Source organism: Leuciscus leuciscus (assembly GCF_965113295.1).
Source record: "Leuciscus leuciscus genome assembly, chromosome: 4".
Lineage (NCBI taxonomy): Eukaryota > Metazoa > Chordata > Actinopteri > Cypriniformes > Leuciscidae > Leuciscus > Leuciscus leuciscus.
Window position 1 is genome coordinate 15,836,217 of NC_138728.1, and position 22,020 is coordinate 15,858,236.

Consider the following 22,020-nt stretch of genomic DNA (forward strand, 5'->3'; position numbering starts at 1 on the left):
AGACAAATAAAACACTATAACAAACAGTAGTATTGCTTGGTCTGCATGAATTGAATCAAACCTTAATGGATATGCTGGCTGAGTGAGGTAGATGCTCATACCATCTGAGGTGCCTGTAGGGTTCACAACAGGCCGCCTAGCTTTCTTCATTCCTGTGGTATGAATAGAATGGCTCAGAATAAAGGTTCTGATGGAACATACTCAAACATTTCATAAATTATTCTACACATTTAAGTGGAAACTGTAAATCTCTAGCAAAAAATCCTCCTTTACTATAAAACCAGCTAAAATGATTGATCTAGAGAATTCCCTAGTACAGTGTTCTTTCTTTATATGATTGTGTGCTTTTACCAGGTTGTTCATGCTCCTCCCTCCTGCTGTGATATTTGTCCTTCATGCAATGATCTTTAAAAAAATAAAAATAAAATACATATTCAAAACATGGTAACACTTTATGGCAAGTGTGAATCTCATGAATTATCAGGAACTAACACAAGCTCAAAGTCTTTCATTCATGACTTCATGGATGAAAAACACCTTAAGGCTATGTTCACACTTAGCGTCTTTTTTCGAACTACCAGCGTCTGTTCTACATTATAACCCTATGGAGTAAACCGTTTTTTCAAAAAAGTCCTGAGCGCTTTTTTAGACGCCACCGCCGGCGTCTTTTTCTGCAGCTCAGAGCGTCTTTTTAAGTTGAAAAAAGTTCAACTTTTATGAAAAGAACGCCCTACGTCAAGCGCCTTTTTGACAGCTGACCAATGACAAGCGAGTAGTGAGACCTGTCGTTTCCATAACAACAAGAATAACAAGAAAAAATGGAGACGGTGCCGGTAGATAAACTTATCGTCCTTGTTTCGGAGCACAAGGAGCTCCATACAGTTTCCTTTCCTGTATAATGTCGTGCACCCACAAACGTCTTTGTGAACCGACATTCTCCTCCCCGGTAACTTCAAAAGCCATCGCAAGAGCCAACTTTCTCTTTCTCGACATTTTTTGCATCACACAGCACTAGGCTACTGTTGCAGCTGTTGTTATAGCAACAAAAGACGCGCTCGGCTGCTATTTGTAACCGAACGCTGCCAGCGTTTTCTTTTTTGCTAAAAAAACGGCATTGTCAACTTTTTCTTGTCAAAAAAGACACTAAGTGTGAACATAGCCTAAGACATTAAGACAAGTACATCATCATGATTTATGTTTATTATGCATGATCATGATGTTTCCATTGTTCACAAAAAACAAGGTATTTACTTTACATTGTAGATAAACCTATAGTCATGGCACATGATTCAAAATACAAAAAAACATTTTGTGCATGTAAGACTACTTGAATTATTAAAAGGAATATAGAAAAATAATAAATATTACCTCATGCATGCATACAGGCTAGAAGAGTATATCAATTAATGTCAGAACTCATGTTTTTCATTAAAGATGAGGTATCAAGCATGTTCATGTCTTCTTCATAGTAGCCTGTAGGAATATGGACAGAGCGCAACACTGGCCAATCACAGCACAGTGTGCAAAATTTGTTGACATCTCAAACAATTCATCACCACAGGCACTCACAAATCAGGCAACCAACTGGATCTGGTTTACACACGCAACTGCATCACAGACAACATCTTGGTGAGACCTCTCCATGTTTCAGATCATTTCCTCATCACTTTCAGTCTACAACTCTCTGCCCCTGCACCACCAACCCCACCACCAGTCACTTTCAGGCGAAACCTGCGCTCACTTTCTCTCGCCCATCTCTCCTCTGCCGTGTCTTCTTCTCTTCCCTCACCCCCACAATTCTCATCTCTGGATGTGAATACCGCAACGGATACCTTCTGCTCCACTCTAACCTCTTCTCTAGACAATATCTGCCCTCTTTCCTCCAGGCCAGCACGCGCTACTCCCTCTAACCCCTGGCTATCTGAGGTTCTTCGGGAACACCGGACCGAACTCAGGGCAATGGAGAGGAAATGGCGCAAATCAAAAGACACATCTGACCTGAGTATGTATCAATCTCTCCTCTCTTCCTTTTCCGTTGATGTTCATGCTGCAAAATCTTCCTACTTCCACAACAAGATCAACAGCTCCTCCAACACACGATCACTCTTCAAGACATTCAACTCTCTCCTCTGTCCTCCTCCACCACCACCACCCACCTCCTCTTTAACTGCTGACGATTTTGCGAACTTCTTCACCAACAAGACAACAACTATCAGCAGTCAGTTCTCAGCTCCTCACACACAGGAGCACAGACCGACCCCTTCCACAGCCAATCACCCTCTCTCCTCCTTCTCTCCGCTAACCGAGGAAAAAGTATCTACACTTCTCCTCTCCAGTCATCCTACCACCTGCCCTCTTGACCCCATCCCCTCACACCTTCTACAAGCCATATCTCACACACTTCTACCAGCTCTCACACACATCATCAACTCATCCCTCCATACTGGCACTTTTCCTACTGCATTCAAGCAGGCTCTGGTAACTCAACTGCTGAAAAAATCAACACTTAACACATCACTTGTAGAGAACTACAGACCTACCTCTCTACTTTTCCTTTCAAATTACTAAATGTAAATGTAAATGTAAATCCAAATACAGTAGTCTTACATCCAAATACAGACTGTATATGTCACTCATTGTTTACACAGTGCAGAGATTGTGAATACAACGGCTAAACAAAATTCGGTTGCAACAATCAGGATAAGCACAAGTAATTACCATTCTGATTAGCTGTAGTGACCACAATCACTCTGCACTGTATAAACAAATAAGTGACCTATACACAAGATGTATTTTGCATTTTGCATTTTATACAGCATGTATTTGGTTTAGTCTGTGCATGTTTGGGACCCATTGACTGCCATTATATCCCAGATGACACACGCAAGTCTGCAAGATGTCTGTTAAAGATCTCTTGATCTGGAAACATCCGCTGTCTAAAAACTTTCTTTCAGATGTCAGTTTTACATACATTCTAAATTATAAACATCTTAAAGACATCTAACAGACGTCTATGTGACATCTAAAAAGAGACATCCAATAGACGTATTGCAGATGAGCAAATAACCTAAATAATACATCTTGCAGATGTAAATGCAGACGTCAAATAGACATCTTCTAGATGTACGTGCGCTATCAGGGATATGACTGAAAGACTGCAGCGGTTTGAGTTAAAAATCTTTGAGTTCTACTGAAGAAACAAAGTCATCTACATCACTGACTCCTAGGGATTAGCAGTTGAACCTCACATTTTCATTTCTGGGTGAACTATCGCTTTAATAACACACTGTTTATCAGTATTTCCAGAAGACCAAGTTACCACTTTACTTGAGGGTTCACACACGATGAGGTCATAAGAAATTAATGCTTAGTTAATGATGACTACTGTATTTGGATGTCAACAGAATTCACATACTCTGTGCTGTGATTGGCCAGTGTTGGGGGTCTGTCCATTTACATGCAGGCTGCTATGAAGAAGACATACGTGCTTGATAACTCATCATAATTAATGAAAAACATTAGTTCTCACATGAATTACTGTTACTGATATACTGTTCTAACCTGTATGCATGCATGAGGCAATGCAGATTTTTGTATATATTATTATAATAATTCAAGTAATCTTATTTGAGAAAAAAAAATGTTTTAGTACATGTACCAAAAGCATAGCTTTATCCATAATGGATATTAAAAATCTTGTTTTCTGTGAAAAAGAAAACATCAAGATCATGCATAATAACCTATTAATCATGATGATGTACTCATCTTAGTGAATGTCTTAAGGTGTTTTTCATCTATGAGGTCATGAATAAAAGATTTTGAACTCATGCTAGTTCCTGATAATTGAGATATTAATGGATGAAGTAATTCATAATTCTCCATTAATTTATGCATTAATTCATGGTAATTCATGTACCCCTACTGTAAAGTGCTCCCCAAAAACTTGCATCATTTACACAATGTTATAATTTAAGCAATCAAAAGCAACCTAAACTGCATTTTAAACATTTCTAACAGTCATTTTGGTTTCAAAAGTATATATACACATGTGGGTTTGAAGTTAAAAAAGTTTTAGTATTCTCATACCTTTAGATGGGCCTCCTAAGGCAGGATCAGTATCTGTGAATAGAAAAATAAAATACTATAACAAACAGCAGCGGCGCTTGGTCTATATGAATTATGCTTCTGTGACATCTCTGAACTACTGTATAATGTTTTGGTGCATCATATGGTGCACTTCTTACACTGACTTTACTGATTTGATGTTTGTATGTTTATGTGCTTTTACCTGTTTCTGTTTGTGTCTGTGGATGCGCCTCCTCAGCATCACTGTCTTCACTATGTTCCGAATCAGAAAAGTCTAACTTGTCTAAAAAAAAAATTGAGTATCAAGTAAGCTTAACATTGCTAATGTTAGAGTAAAAATAGAAGACATAGTGATAACTCTAATATCTGGTGAACATTACATTAAGATCTACGTTAGGGATTATCTTTAGGATATGAATATACTTAGTTAACTTCAAAATGTCATTTGTAACAACTTTAGTAGCATTACCTTCAATTTCAATTTCTTCTAGGGTTTTGCCGTGGAGATTTGAAAGAGAATCTTTCTCCATAGCGAGGAGTAACTTTGAAATCTTGGCCAGCTGGGTTGTAGCCTCCGGAAGTCGATAATATTCTCTGTGCACACGAATATCGTGGCCCAAGAAGTCCGCAACTTGGTCTAACTCGTGGTTTTTCAGGTTAAGCACCTGCGACAAAGTTGCCACATGTTTGCGCAGTTGGGTCGACCGGAGGAGTTCCGGGTTTTGTGCACCACACTCGTGTGCATAGATCCTCAGACAGTCTTGTCCTCTATAACAACTCAAACAGCTTGGTCGAGCAAACAGGAATTGGTTTTCCTCAGGGACTCCACATTCCCTTCTTCTGCTTATGAGGAGGTTTAAGGCATCAACCATGTCTGGTGACAGCAAAACTGCCACTTTTCGCCCTCTTTTACCCCTAAGTTCCACCCGACTAAAATGTGTACAAAGTTTTTGTTCAAACTTTGTTAGCCCAACAGCAACATCTTTGTGTAGGGGAGCTGTATCCCTCTCTAGAAAACCTTTGAGTTGCATTTTTGCAACCTCTCCTCCACGTCGCCGATTGAACACAATTATTTTTGCAAGAGTTGCTTTGCATAGGTCGCCATAGACTTGTGCTGATGGCATCTGTTTCAAGTTCTCAGAACCTAAATCAACAACCTTTTCAAGATGCTGGTGAAGAAGTTTTACATCCTCTGTGAAAGGGAGGGTAGACGGCTTGTTAAAGCGCCCCTCATTCAAGGTGGTCAAAGCTGTGTGGGAAACGAGTTCAGACCATTTAGCATCATACAGCTTTTTGAATGCTTGGGTTGACTTTATCCCCTCACCATCTTCTGCCATTAGAGCTCGGCAATGTACAATGTCACATATCTTATTCAGTGAGTGGCCCAACTTAAGGGCAAGGCTTGGAGTCTGGAATGAGTGTTTTACATCATCAAACCCAGATACCTTTTTGACAGCCTGGATAACAACATTGAATTTTTCAGGTCTCACAGCATCTTCAAGAGTCTGTACAGAAAATTCCTTTCTCAGAATCAGCAGAAGTCTTCCAACTTCCCGGAGCTTCTGTCGAATATAGTCAAATTTAGTGGGATCTTGCCCATGTTTATTGTAAAATGACTGGGCCAGCTGAAGAATGCAAAAGTCACTCCGCACAGCAGCAGAGATGTCATCGTCTTTCATCACAGTTAGCAGTTTCCAAACACCTTGTGATATTTGTTGGCAGAGGGCTGCATTAGACATTGTTGCCAAAGACAAGACCCTAGTTCTTCCTGGCTCTGCCTGATCTTCCACTGGTTTGGAAAGACAATTTCGAACGTGTCTCCAGAGATCCCTTCGGAGAAACATTGCATGGCAATACATACAGTGCACATAATCTTTTGAATCATATCTTTTCTTTGGCTTACGTCTGAGTTTTAACAATCCAGTCCCATTCGCTAAAACATCTGCATTGTGTTCATAGTTTCCTTTGTTCCGCAGTTTGTTCAGAAGTTTTTGACGCTCTTTGGAATGTTTTGGTAGAGCCAAAGCCCGAGCAACATCGACGTTTGAATTCTCATGGACTTTTAAGTGGCGTGTAAATTTTGACTGCGGTTTTCCACAAATGTAGCAGTAATTCTTCTTGCTTACTGAAGAGGATATATTTGAAGATTGTAAAGATGGATCTTCCCCTGTGCCTGTGATATCCTCAACAGTGCTTTCAGTATTGCCATCGCTGTGAACTTTCGATATTTGTACTTGTATGGCTTTCCTACTAGGCATTTCAAGCTGTGCTGTGCAGACTGGAACTTTTGGGAGTGAACCTATGACACTTTCTTGGCATGGTCTGCCATTTTGAATTTCTGCAGTAGATTTGATGCAGAACACTTCAGTATTTTTAATGTTTAAGAGTTTTTCTGGAGACGCTATGCTTACGTCTGAACCTTCTGAGACAGAATTAGGTACATAGTCCTCATCCGACATGTTCTCACTGGAAAATTCTACTTCGGAATCCTGAAATAGTAAACATATCTTTTGTACATACTCAGAAAGTTTAGTTCTAAGGAAGAAAAATGCTGAAAAATAAAACATATCTGACTATTCAATAAATCATACTTACGGATGTTGAGGGGTCAGGTTTGGGCTTCACATTTTTCTCGTAGCAAGTTTTATGCCAGAAGCGGGAACAAACTAGATTGAGCATATAATAAACAAGGTTGGTTTCATTTGAATAAAAGGTGATTCAAGAAAAGATGCTTTAAAAAGTGATAGATAAAGCAGTGATAGATGATCAGTGTGTTTGAAAGTGTGGCTATAAGATGGAAGAGAACAGACAGGGTTCCCACACCTTAGTTAACTTCAAATTCAAGGACCTTTCAAGGACTTTCCAGGTCCAATACTCTCAAATTCAAGGACTTAATGTGGGGACAGATTTCAAGTGAGAGCAAGGTTATATCTTGTTACCTTATAAGATACATTGTTACAGTTTTGCGCGCGTGAACGTCATGGCAACGTACAACACAAAGTACCTTACGCGGGAAACACTTAGCGTAATGCGTAAATGCGGGTAACTAAGGTAAATCAAGCAAGCTAATATGGCCACGAAGTGTTGACGAAATAACACATTAGCGGACCGGAATAATATGGATTTTTTTCCAGAAAACTTCTTGCACAAAATAAATTCAAGCACTTTCAAGGACCTGTATCTATGTGTGTTTATTTTCAAAAACTTTCCAGGGCCTTGAATTTTTTTTGTCAGATTCACAAACTTTCAAGGATTTCAAGGACCCGTGGGAACCCTGACAGAGAAAGGAGAAGACTAATATAAATATGAATCGATTACACAATTACACAGGCAGACAGACTGAGCAAGACAGAAAGAAAGAATGAAAAGTTAACTTTTTCAAGCTAATTTAAAGATGCATTTAGAACGTCAAGATTACACAGTTTTAGGGTTTCAATGGTAAAGCATTTTTAAAAGTATTAAAATTGTCTGAACAAAATACTTACCCTTACATCTCACACCAGCCCACTTAAAAGCAGAATAAGGACCACTACAGCAATCACATTTATTCAAGCTTGATACTACCGTAGATATTATGACATGTTTACAGTTCTGTTGAAAAAAAAGAAGTTATAATTGATTAGAGGAAATTATACTGTATTACTATAGTTAGGTGTTAAAGGCACAATAGAATGCATTAATACAATATTTAAATTGGTCTCTGATATCTATACAGAAGGTATGTGGCTTAGGTAAGGGCAAAAATGATTTAGAAACAGTTTTATCTTTCCATATTATTCAACAATGCCAAGGTAAATTTCAAGGTTTTTCATTATATGGCACCTTTAAGACATAGGGCTAAGGTTTGAACAAGTTATTTTAATTTCACAAATAACAAAATGTATATCACAAATGTACTGCACTGTAGTATGACAAAAGCAGTAAGTATGGGGACATGGTGCAGTTTGACAAAACACACACTGAACTTCTACCCATCCCCCACAACATGACAAAAGCAGTAAGTATGGGGACATGGTGCAGTTTGACAAAACACACACTGAACTTCTACCCATCCCCCACAACATGACAAAAGCAGTAAGTATGGGGACATGGTGCAGTTTGACAAAACACACACTGAACTTCTACCCATCCCCCACAACATGACAAAAGCAGTAAGTATGGGGACATGGTGCAGTTTGACAAAACACACACTGAACTTCTACCCATCCCCCACAACATGACAAAAGCAGTAAGTATGGGGGACTTACGACAAAAGCAGTAAGTATGGGGGACATACGACACACAAACCATTGTGCAGTTTGACAAAACACACCCTGAACTTCTACCCATCCCCCACAACATGACAAAAGCAGTAAGTATGGGGGACATACGACAAAAGCAGTAAGTATGGGGGACATACGACACACAAACCATGGTGCAGTTTGACAAAACACACACTGAACTTCTACCCATCCCCCACAACATGACAAAAGCAGTAAGTATGGGGGACTTACGACAAAAGCAGTAAGTATGGGGGACATACGACACACAAACCATTGTGCAGTTTGACAAAACACACACTGAACTTCTACCCATCCCCCACAACATGACAAAAGCAGTAAGTATGGGGGACTTACGACAAAAGCAGTAAGTATGGGGGACATATGACACACAAACCATTGTGCAGTTTGACAAAACACACACTGAACTTCTACCCATCCCCCACAACATGACAAAAGCAGTAAGTATGGGGGACTTACGACAAAAGCAGTAAGTATGGGGGACATACGACACACAAACCATTGTGCAGTTTGACAAAACACACCCTGAACTTCTACCCATCCCCCACAACATGACAAAAGCAGTAAGTATGGGGACATACGACAAAAGCAGTAAGTATGGGGACATACGACACACAAACCATGGTGCAGTTTGACAAAACACACCCTGAACTTCTACCCATCCCCCACAACATGACAAAAGCAGTAAGTATGGGGACATACGATACACAAACCATGGTGCAGTTTGACAAAACACACACTGAACTTCTACCCATCCCCCACAACATGACAAAAGCAGTAAGTATGGGGGACTTACGATACACAAACCATTGTGCAGTTTGACAAAACACACCCTGAACTTCTACCCATCCCCCACAACATGACAAAAGCAGTAAGTATGGGGGACTTACGACAAAAGCAGTAAGTATGGGGGACATACGACACACAAACCATTGTGCAGTTTGACAAAACACACCCTGAACTTCTACCCATCCCCCACAAAATGACAAAAGCAGTAAGTATGGGGACATACAACATATGATACACATGCTAGCTCAGAATGAACCATCATCCATATACCATTGTAAATTAAACAATTCCTATGACTGATGATACATGGGGCAACTTTATGAGCAACGTTGCGGGGCAACTTGGGTTAATGTTGGCATCAGTGGGCAACCAGAAGAGACACAGGGCCCATGACTGATTTAAAGTCTGAAAAAATTTTTTTTTACCCATTCTCAGTTGGGAAAGTGCCCAAGCAACATTGGTCAAAAAAAGTTGCCTGGCAAGATTGCTCAAAATGTTGTCCTGTGTATCATCAGCCTATCACTATCTTTTTTAATTCTTTAAGTTTGTAATTAAAAATCACTGTTGTTGCCAACTAAAGAACATTTAAGAAATAAATGCTTATTAAATGCTCATTTTTAATGGAAAGTACATTACCTGTTGAGTGTTGTCATGACATGTCAGCTGAGAATCAGACGTTGTTGAGATCTGAAAAGGTTTGAGTACTGAACATTAAATTTGGATAACACGGCAGTACATGGTGATGCTTTGAGTATCCAAAACAACTAATGTGAAAATGACATAAAGTGAATTCTTAGATCAAACAATCAGGGCATGTGAGAATTCATTGCAGCACACAGTCCTAATCGTCTGTAATGCTAAGGTAATGATTCTACATCATCTTACCAAAGTTAATGGAGATTTAACTACCTGTTGAGCATTAGAAACACACACTTACCTCCTTTGACCCGTCTCCTGCTGCACAGCTGACCAAAGCATGCACCTGTTGTTCGGTCTCAGAACAAACCTGTGAAATATGAAAGATTTGTGTAATCAGATTGACAAAAGGTCAACTATACTATGTTATAAAACACTTTTTATGGAAATCTTAAAGAAATCAATAGTTTATAAGGATTTTGCATCATCTTACCAAAGTTAATGGAGATTTAACTACCTGTTGAGCATTAGAAACACACACTTACCTCCTTTGACCCGTCTCCTGCTGCACAGCTGACCAAAGCATGCACCTGTTGTTCAATCTCAGAACAAACCTGTGAAATATGAAAGATTTGTGTAATCAGATTGACAAAAGGTCAACTATACTATGTTATAAAACACTTTTTATGGAAATCTTAAAGACATCAATAGTTTATAAGGATTTTGCATCATCTTACCAAAGTTAATGGAGATTTAACTACCTGTTGAGCATTAGAAACACACACTTACCTCCTTTGACCCATCTCTTGCTGCACAGCTGACCAAAGCATGCACCTGTTGTTCGGTCTCAGAACAAACCTGTGAAATATGAAAGATTTGTGTAATCAGATTGACAAAAGGTCAACTATACTATGTTATAAAACACTTTTTATGGAAATCTTAAAGAAATCAATAGTTTATAAGGATTTTGCATCATCTTACCAAAGTTAATGGAGATTTAACTACCTGTTGAGCATTAGAAACACACACTTACCTCCTTTGACCCATCTCCTGCTGCACAGCTGACCAAAGCATGCACCTGTTGTTCAATCTCAGAACAAACCTGTGAAATATGAAAGATTTGTGTAATCAGATTGACAAAAGGTCAACTATACTATGTTATAAAACACTTTTTATGGAAATTTTAAAGAAATCAATAGTTTATAAGGATTTTGCATCATCTTACCAAAGTTAATGGAGATTTAACTACCTGTTGAGCATTAGAAACACACACTTACCTCCTTTGACCCATCTCTTGCTGCACAGCTGACCAAAGCATGCACCTGTTGTTCAATCTCAGAACAAACCTGTGAAATATGAAAGATTTGTGTAATCAGATTGACAAAAGGTCAACTATACTATGTTATAAAACACTTTTTATGGAAATCTTAAAGAAATCAATAGTTTATAAGGATTTTGCATCATCTTACCAAAGTTAATGGAGATTTAACTACCTGTTGAGCATTAGAAACACACACTTACCTCCTTTGACCCGTCTCCTGCTGCACAGCTGACCAAAGCATGCACCTGTTGTTCAATCTCAGAACAAACCTGTGAAATATGAAAGATTTGTGTAATCAGATTGACAAAAGGTCAACTATACTATGTTATAAATTACTTTTTATGGAAATTTTAAAGAAATCAATAGTTTATAAGGATTTTGCATCATCTTACCAAAGTTAATGGAGATTTAACTACCTGTTGAGCATTAGAAACACACACTTACCTCCTTTGACCCGTCTCCTGCTGCACAGCTGACCAAAGCATGCACCTGTTGTTCGGTCTCAGAACAAACCTGTGAAATATGAAAGATTTGTGTAATCAGATTGACAAAAGGTCAACTATACTATGTTATAAATTACTTTTTATGGAAATTTTAAAGAAATCAATAGTTTATAAGGATTTTGCATCATCTTACCAAAGTTAATGGAGATTTAACTACCTGTTGAGCATTAGAAACACACACTTACCTCCTTTGACCCATCTCTTGCTGCACAGCTGACCAAAGCATGCACCTGTTGTTCAATCTCAGAACAAACCTGTGAAATATGAAAGATTTGTGTAATCAGATTGACAAAAGGTCAACTATACTATGTTATAAATTACTTTTTATGAAAATTTTAAAGAAATCAATAGTTTATAAGGATTTTGCATCATCCTACCAAAGTTAATGGAGATTTAACTACCTGTTGAGCATTAGAAACACACACTTACCTCCTTTGACCCGTCTCCTGCTGCACAGCTGACCAAAGCATGCACCTGTTGTTCAATCTCAGAACAAACCTGTGAAATATGAAAGATTTGTGTAATCAGATTGACAAAAGGTCAACTATACTATGTTATAAATTACTTTTTATGAAAATTTTAAAGAAATCAATAGTTTATAAGGATTTTGCATCATCCTACCAAAGTTAATGGAGATTTAACTACCTGTTGAGCATTAGAAACACACACTTACCTCCTTTGACCCGTCTCCTGCTGCACAGCTGACCAAAGCATGCACCTGTTGTTCAATCTCAGAACAAACCTGTGAAATATGAAAGATTTGTGTAATCAGATTGACAAAAGGTCAACTATACTATGTTATAAAACACTTTTTATGGAAATTTTAAAGACATCAATAGTTTATAAGGATTTTGCATCATCTTACCAAAGTTAATGGAGATTTAACTACCTGTTGAGCATTAGAAACACACACTTACCTCCTTTGACCCATCTCCTGCTGCACAGCTGACCAAAGCATGCACCTGTTGTTCAATCTCAGAACAAACCTGTGAAATATGAAAGATTTGTGTAATCAGATTGACAAAAGGTCAACTATACTATGTTATAAAACACTTTTTATGGAAATTTTAAAGACATCAATAGTTTATAAGGATTTTGCATCATCTTACCAAAGTTAATGGAGATTTAACTACCTGTTGAGCATTAGAAACACACACTTACCTCCTTTGACCCATCTCCTGCTGCACAGCTGACCAAAGCATGCACCTGTTGTTCAATCTCAGAACAAACCTGTGAAATATGAAAGATTTGTGTAATCAGATTGACAAAAGGTCAACTATACTATGTTATAAAACACTTTTTATGGAAATTTTAAAGACATCAATAGTTTATAAGGATTTTGCATCATCTTACCAAAGTTAATGGAGATTTAACTACCTGTTGAGCATTAGAAACACACACTTACCTCCTTTGACCCATCTCCTGCTGCACAGCTGACCAAAGCATGCACCTGTTGTTCAATCTCAGAACAAACCTGTGAAATATGAAAGATTTGTGTAATCAGATTGACAAAAGGTCAACTATACTATGTTATAAAACACTTTTTATGGAAATTTTAAAGACATCAATAGTTTATAAGGATTTTGCATCATCTTACCAAAGTTAATGGAGATTTAACTACCTGTTGAGCATTAGAAACACACACTTACCTCCTTTGACCCATCTCCTGCTGCACAGCTGACCAAAGCATGCACCTGTTGTTCAATCTCAGAACAAACCTGTGAAATATGAAAGATTTGTGTAATCAGATTGACAAAAGGTCAACTATACTATGTTATAAAACACTTTTTATGGAAATTTTAAAGACATCAATAGTTTATAAGGATTTTGCATCATCTTACCAAAGTTAATGGAGATTTAACTACCTGTTGAGCATTAGAAACACACACTTACCTCCTTTGACCCATCTCCTGCTGCACAGCTGACCAAAGCATGCACCTGTTGTTCAATCTCAGAACAAACCTGTGAAATATGAAAGATTTGTGTAATCAGATTGACAAAAGGTCAACTATACTATGTTATAAAACACTTTTTATGGAAATTTTAAAGACATCAATAGTTTATAAGGATTTTGCATCATCTTACCAAAGTTAATGGAGATTTAACTACCTGTTGAGCATTAGAAACACACACTTACCTCCTTTGACCCGTCTCCTGCTGCACAGCTGACCAAAGCATGCACCTGTTGTTCGGTCTCAGAACAAACCTGTGAAATATGAAAGATTTGTGTAATCAGATTGACAAAAGGTCAACTATACTACGTTATAAAACACTTTTTATGGAAATTTTAAAGAAATCAATTCGTACAACCTCAGAACAAACCTGTGTGGGTTCAAAATCAAATACTAACACTTCTCCACATGTAACTGTAAACTGTGTCTTTTAATTAAAGTAAAAGGATTATTTCAATCTGTTAATACCTTTCTTCTCCATGGCCAGTCAGAATCTCCATAGTTATACGTTATCTCTTCCCCAGGACTTATGTCCTTTACTGCAAATAAGCACAGATGGGGCTTTCCGTCCACTCTGATTGTTTTCATTTTGCTGTTGGGGTTCACATGATCATCATTGACGATTCTCCCTAAAGAAGCATCTTCTCTGGCAGCATCAACCCTGAAACAGCAAGAACATAGTGCTATCTCCACGGTGTAATATTGACTGAATCATACAATAGGAAAGTTTCACAGAATAATAATAATAATAATAATAAAAAGTTAATTCTAGTTTACCACTGCTGCATCAGGAAATGCAAAGTTTATACATACCACAACTGTTTTCCATCACAACGAAATTCAAATAAAAAAACTTCAAGTGCAGCATGGTATACTCTGTGCCTTCTTTCATATTCTTTTTTAGATATGATTTCCCCTCGATATTCAATGAGGAAATCTCCCTTCTGAAAGTGGCGACAGCTGAACACTCCTCGACCTAACCAAGAGCAGATCAGTCAGGGTAGAAGTTAAAACAATACTTAAAACATAGACAATTGTGTTACTCACCTTTAAATGAATTTATGTATTTTATTTCAAATCCATCCTTATCTTTGAGAATCGATGAAAAATATGCAGCTTCATCCTTTGGTTTTAGTTTGGCCCTCCGGGACCTTGTTCCTGCCATTTCCTGCAAAAGCCAGATGATGTATTTGGTCACTTGATGAAATTATAATAATTATATGTTTTTTTTAGACATCACTGACCTAATCAACAATGAGTTTATACTTTTATTTGCTGTAGAGGGCTTAAATATAAACAATAGGGATCATTATGTACTACTTGCAGGTCAGTAAACAGCACCAGTGAAACAGGAAAGCATCTTAGACATTACAAATGTGTTTAGTATTTTTAACAATCTGAAACATGCTGCTTTTCTCCTTCTCAACTACACTGTGACTGTCACTAAAGAGAAACATTATGATTATGGCTATCAGACTTTTACAGGTCCTTCTCAAAAAATTAGCATATTGTGATAAAGTTCATTATTTTCCATAATGTAATGATAAAAATTAAACTTTCATATATTTTAGATTCATTGCACACCAACTGAAATATTTCAGGTCTTTTATTGTTTTAATACTGATGATTTTGGCATACAGCTCATGAAAACCAAAATTCCTATCTCAAAAAATTTGCATTTCATGAAAAGGTTCTCTAAACGAGCTATTAACCTAATCATCTGAATCAACTAATTAACTCTAAACACCTGCAAAAGACAGACACAGAAAGAAATTTCTGAACGAATAGGCTGTTCCCAGAGTGCTGTATCAAGGCACCTCAGTGGGAAGTCTGTGGGAAGGAAAAAGTGTGGCAAAAAACGCTGCACAACGAGAAGAGGTGACCGGACCCTGAGGAAGATTGTGGAGAAGGACCGATTCCAAACCTTGGGGGACCTGCGGAAGCAGTGAACTGAGTCTGGAGTAGAAACATCCAGAGCCACCGTGCACAGGCGTGTGCAGGAACTGGGCTACAGGTGCCGCATTCCCCAGGTCAAGCCACTTTTGAACCAGAAACAGCGGCAGAAGCGCCTGACCTGGGCTACAGAGAAGCAGCACTGGACTGTTGCTCAAATTTTGCATGTCATTCGGAAATCAAGGTGCCAGAGTCTGGAGGAAGACTGGGGAGAAGGAAATGCCAAAATGCCTGAAGTCCAGTGTCAAGTACCCACAGTCAGTGATGGTCTGGGGTGCTATGTCAGCTGCTGGTGTTGGTCCACTGTGTTTTATCAAGGGCAGGGTCAATGCAGCTAGCTATCAGGAGATTTTGGAGCACTTCATGCTTCCATCTGCTGAAAAGCTTTATGGAGATGAAGATTTCATTTTTCAGCACGACCTGGCACCTGCTCACAGTGCCAAAACCACTGGTAAATGGTTTACTGACCATGGTATTACTGTGCTCAATTGGCCTGCCAACTCTCCTGACCTGAACCCCATAGAGAATCTGTGGGATATTGTGAAGAGAAAGTTGAGAGACGCAAGACCCAACACTCTGGATGAGCTTAAGGCCGCTATCGAAGCATCCTGGGCCTCCATAACACCTCAGCAGTGCCACAGCCTGATTGCCTCCATGCCACGCCGCATTGAAGCAGTCATTTCTGCAAAAGGATTCCCGACCAAGTATTGAGTGCATAACTGAACATAATTATTTGAAGGTTGACTTTTTTTATTTTATTAAAAACACTTTTCTTTTATTGGTCGGATGAAATATGCTAATTTTTTGAGATAGGAATTTTGGGTTTTCATGAGCTGTATGCCAAAATCATCAGTATTAAAACAATAAAAGACCTGAAATATTTCAGTTGGTGTGCAATAAATCTAAAATATATGAAAGTGTAATTTTTATCATTACATTATGGAAAATAATGAACTTTATCACAATATGCTAGTTTTTTGAGAATGACCTGTATATGAAACCTCTACAGACACCTACAGCAAGGTTAAAACTAACAGCAGGTCTGATAAAACAACACCGATTACCCTTACTGTACTATTACAGGAATAACCTTCACAAAGAACTGTAAACAATAGAGCTCCGGACGCCACGTGACCTATTCTGTTAAACACCGCCATTTTGGCAGTAAAGAGGCCGTACGAGACGAGCGTGAACGGATGACGGCAGCATGAGTTTTAAGGCAACAGAGTTCACTGCGCACTTTAATTAAAAAGATATAGGGTAAACGTACCTATTAAGCTCAAGTACCCATTAAGCACACTACCATCTTGGAGCTCAGATTATAAAAAGAAACAGCAATGTATTATCCTATTTGATGTATTAACCAATTGATGTGTTTGTTACTACATACCTCCTGAAATTTTAAACCAATCAGACCATTGCACACTGAGATATGTGTATCCATGTGTTCACACTGTCTGGTGGTCATTTTGAAAGCTGTCTGAAAACTTTCACCAGAAGAGGAGCCCCTCAAATGTGCATTTTTTATATGTTTAAGCCTTTATTTTGGCTAAGTACATCTACTTATTGCAAAATTAAGAGATTAATGTTTAGACTTTTGCATATTATAACCTGGAACCTGGATGTGGGAAATAATTACAGTTAGATCTAAAAGATAGTTTTAGAAACATAGCCCAGATGCTACGAACATAGCCAGCTTACTAGCTGTATAAGATTGTGTGCTACACTAATATATTACTTCACAGGCATTAATGGCTTGTACTTTTAAATCCATAATATTATCATTTTACATTTTATTGATAGTCTGTGGTTTTAAACTGTTGTAATTTTTAAAGAATTCATATTAATGTTAGGTGATCTTAAAGGGTGCACTACTGACAATCACACAGCTTCAGTGTGACATCAATTAGAAAAAGCATTTCATAGATAGTCAATAATAGTTGTTCATATTAAAATTTGTATAAACTTAATACATTACCTAGAATATTAATTTAGCTAAATATTTTCCTTTAAATTTCATTTAATATTTATTAATTAAAAATAGTTTTTGCTCCAATTAAGCACAGTGTGCTCCCTTTAAGCTCATCCACATTGAACGTCTATGTAAATACTTCATAATCAGACTTTAAATATTAACTGATGGCTGTCACTATGTTAATCTTCAAAAAAATTATTAATAAACTTATTTTCACAGTCTTAAGATGACAAAAGCTAGACGAAATGTTGCAATGAGTTTGAATGACACGTCACTATGAATAGGATAGGCTACCTGATCAAACTGAATGCCTTGTTGCTTGATTTTAGTCTTGTGATTGACTCTGTACCTTCAAATAATACTTTTTTCAATTATTCCTTAAAAAAGTTGTTTAAAATAAACAAGAATTTTTAATAAAACTTGTTGTGAGCTTATTGGGAACAGGGGTGTGCTTAAAGGGTACAAAACGTACCCATTAAGCACAGCCAGACTTTTTATATTTAATCATGTACATCTTAATTGAAATACTTTTGTCATTTAAAATAAAATGAAATATTATAGTGTGAGAGATTAATATTTTATTTTAAAATAACTTCTTGTACTAAAACCAATATCTTGTGCACTAAAAATATCTCAATGTAGATTTTGGTGAGCTTAATAGGTACGTTTACCCTAGACCTGTAGGCCTACATAGCAAAACTTAATAGATTAAACATAACAGATCCCTATAATGCCCCCGGGGTGCTTTTCATGTGTATTAATAAAGGAACTTATAGCTTTCCTGAACTGCAGTATCCTGATATAACGTTATATAACTAACGTTACTTCATTAACTTTTCCTCGGCCTATTCCGGAGACTCTTTAAAGGCCTACAAAAGCCTGTTTTTTTTTTATGTTTATGGACAGTGTGTGAAAATGCGAGTTTATGTCCAATCATAAACCGGTGGGATAATGTATCTGATATATATATATATATAAACTGATATTAGTTTACACATTATCCCACCGGTCACAATTGTGACTGAACATAAAAATAAAAAAAATTCACACACTTTCCATAAGCATTTAAAATGCTTTTAAATGCTTTCCTCCACCTGTTCTGGAATCCAGGCGCACAGCAGCTGTCCACCATGTTGAAATGGTAATTGTTTTGAATTATTATTCGACCCGACCGCTATCGATAACGCAAAAGCCGCTCTGGTGCTCTCCTGGTTGACTGCCAAAATGGCGGAGTTTAGATTGCATGGCGTCAGCCCCCGGAGCTCTATTAAAAGGATCTGATCAGACACACAAATAGTTTACAACTAAACAGCTGTGTGCCCTGAAAAACCTCAAGTTCACCATTCCCATATGAAAAATACTGTAGTAGACTTCTGTACTATAGTAAACTAGAGTAATAATCCTAGATACAATAGGTTTTTTTAAACTTACCATAGTAAAAATTAAAGAATACTATGGTTTATCAATTCACTAATATTACAGGATACTGAAGTGCATTAACAAAGTGTAGTAATCACTATTATACTAACATACTGCAGTAAACTCCAATTTACTACATCAAACACTACAATATTTGTCCATTAGGCCTTTCATAGATTAACTCCATTATCACAACACTGAACTGCCCAGATAGCAAAATAAATATGATCTCAATCTGGCATCATGAGTTATTTAACCATTAGCCATTAACTTTTAAACCCAAAACATACATAATACAGGCGGTTTAGTTATTGCTTGTTTATTTGTCAGACTAACGTTAGTAAGTCAATAGTTAATTCCTTATATATCCTTATATTCCTTATATTTTGTGAGGAAACGCTAGATAAAAGCTTACAAACGTGACCAAAGCTAGTCTGTTTTATAACGTTAACTAATATAATATACTGTTTTATTGTTTATTGAGTTTTATCATCAATCTTACCTTAAGTGTCTTCAGGGTGACTTGCTGATTATCTCAGCCGGAAGAGACTCGGTCGGAGGTGGGGGAGGGTAGGAAAATGATTCCAATGATATTGCTTCTCTGTGTTTTTATTTTTATAGTTGTGGTGTGGACTTTGTTATTCCTTTATATTTAGATCTATTTTACAAACATATCTTTATCGTTATTGTCCTTTGTGTGAATGGCTAAAACACAGTGGTTAGACAAAACCCGAATTTACAAGGACTTCTCACCTTTCAGCCAATCAAAACCCGCGATTCCATTCACAAGTGTGAATATTAATGAGGAGGTGCAGTACCAAGACCCACCTGCAGGAGCGCAGTTCCGATACACACTCTTAACACAAAGTCCGATGATTGTGAACTATAAGGACTTTTGGAGAAAATTTGAATTTGAGCTCCTCCCACATGTAGAAGCACTTCTACGTTGTCTGAATTATGAGGACACTGACACTGTCCTCATAATCCAAAATGTCCTCGTAGTGTGGCGTGTATTCATATAAAATGTCCTCGTAAATCACAAAAACCCACACACACACACACACACACACACACACACACACACACACACACACACACACACACACACATTTGCTTAATGCGTCTCATAGGGCAGAATTATTTTCACTCTAATTTAATTCTGAACTGTGAACCACACTTTTCCAAGACGTAATCAAAAAAATTGGTGCTCACTGCTCACTGCAGAGCCAAATGACGTCCAGCTTCCCTGTCTCTGAATGTCATGGGTTGAGCATGACCTAGTTCAGCTCCACTTCTTGGATGTAATGGGTGGAGGGATGGAGTTATGGGTAGGGTTAGGGTGTGGTTGGACCTTTTAGCTTAAAAAGCTAATTTTACCCATTTAAAATATGTACTGTCTCCCTCTAGTGCTCACAGCGGTCATATCAGCTAGCGTCACACTATGTACATACACACATTCAAACGTTCAAACATTTGTCCGAAAAAAGCACAAAGTTGAGTTTTGTATACATTTTGTGTTTATTAATTTTCAACACATTCATTTGAAACCTTAGCACATTATGAAATCTAATTTGTGGGCTTTCGTCCATGTGTATCACTTTCATCAGGGGTTGGACAATGAAACTGAAACACCTGGTTTTAGACAACAATAATTTATTATTATGGTGTAGGGCCTCCTTTTGTGGCCTATACAGCATCAGATTGTCTTGGGAATTACAGACACAAGTCCTGCAAAGTGGGATTTTGAGCCATTCCACTTCCAGAACAGTGTCCAGGTCACTATGTGATGCTGGTGGAGGAAAATGATTTCTGACTTGCTCCTCCAAAGTCCAAACTACTCCAAAGTGGCTCAAAAATATTAAGATCTGATGACTGTGCAGGCCATAGGAGATGTTCACCTTCACCTTCATGTTCATAAAACCACTGTCACAAGTCTTGCAATGTGTATTTGTGCATTATCATGCTGATACACGGCACCCCCTTCAGGGAACAATGTTTGAACCATTAGGTGCACATGGTCTTACAGAATGGTTCGGTAGTCCTTGGCAGTGACGCACCCATCAAGCACAGTAGGGAATGCCATGATATTTCAGCCCAAACCATAATCCACCCCCGTGCCTCACTCTGGGCAGAAACAGTCCGGGTGTTACGCCTCTTTGGGGTTTCTACACACCATAACTCCAACGGATGTGGGAAAGACGGTGAAGGTGGACTCATCACATTGTCCACAGCCCAAGATTTGTACTGTTGAAACCAATGCAACTGCACCCTTGAAACCAACATTTGGCATTGGCAAGTTTTGTCTATAGCAGCCTGACCATGAATATTGACTCCTGACAAACAGTTTTGGTGGAAACAGGAAAGTCGAGGTATGCATTTAATTCTGCAGTGAGTTGGGCAGTTGTGGTTTTATATTTTTTGGATACAATCCGGGTTAGTACCAGGACATCCCTTTCAGAAAGCTTCCTCTTGCGTCAACAGTTACTCCTGTTGGATGTGGTTCGTCCTACATGGTGGTTTGCCGACATTACCCTGGACACCATAGCACTCGATACACCACAAAGACTTGCTGTTCTGGTCACAGATGAGACGTGCACCAACAATTTGTCCTCTTTTGAATTCTGATATGTCTCCCATTATGTTGTGTGGATTGCAATATTTATGTGCAGCTGTGCTGTTGCTCTACAAATTCAACATTCACACTCTGCTCTTATTGATGGAATGTAAAATCAGTGAAGATTGGCCACTAGGCCGCACATATATAGGCATGGAATCTCCAACAATAAATTGGCCAGTGTTTCATTGTCCAATATCTATGTGTGTGCTTCTAAATGTTGATCAGATAGGCCACACATTTTTTTTTAAGGCCACGAAGATGTAAGATTCAGAAGTACAGTAATACTTCTTTATGTATGCCTTCTATTTGCACTACGCTTATATTTATACATTATGTAGCCTATATTTTAATACATTTTCTCCGGATGTTTACAGTACTCTTTTACATTTACTTGGTTAAACAAGTGCTTTTTGACAGAAATGTCTTGAATGTTGAAACCGGTGTGAGTCAGTCTGTATGTTTTATTCAACAGAGGGCAAAAACAAGTTT

General features: G+C 37.9%; 1 protein-coding gene and 1 long non-coding RNA gene across 2 annotated transcripts in view; both read right to left on the reverse strand.

Moving 5' to 3' along the window:
- The window catches only part of LOC309496355 (uncharacterized protein), a gene marked incomplete at its 3' end in the record, with an annotated part of 8,220 nt that extends 626 nt beyond the window's left edge, over positions 1-7,594 (reverse strand). The window contains exons 1-7 of the mRNA XM_082166349.1: positions 7,572-7,594; positions 6,682-6,752; positions 4,556-6,575; positions 4,289-4,369; positions 4,087-4,119; positions 352-405; positions 62-152 (exon numbers count right to left, since the gene is read on the reverse strand). Of these exons, the coding sequence (XP_082022475.1) occupies positions 62-152; positions 352-405; positions 4,087-4,119; positions 4,289-4,369; positions 4,556-6,545 (2,249 nt within the window). The 5' untranslated portion in view covers positions 6,546-6,575; positions 6,682-6,752; positions 7,572-7,594. The remainder of the gene's footprint in view (positions 1-61; positions 153-351; positions 406-4,086; positions 4,120-4,288; positions 4,370-4,555; positions 6,576-6,681; positions 6,753-7,571) is intronic.
- A 6,161-nt stretch (positions 7,595-13,755) lies between these two features.
- Positions 13,756-14,867, reverse strand: LOC309498105. Its single transcript, XR_014205854.1, has 3 exons — positions 14,615-14,867; positions 14,036-14,543; positions 13,756-13,821 (listed from the first exon to the last, which is right to left on the reverse strand). It is a non-coding gene; the product is annotated as an uncharacterized lncRNA (long non-coding RNA).
- Positions 14,868-22,020: the final 7,153 nt, after the last annotated feature.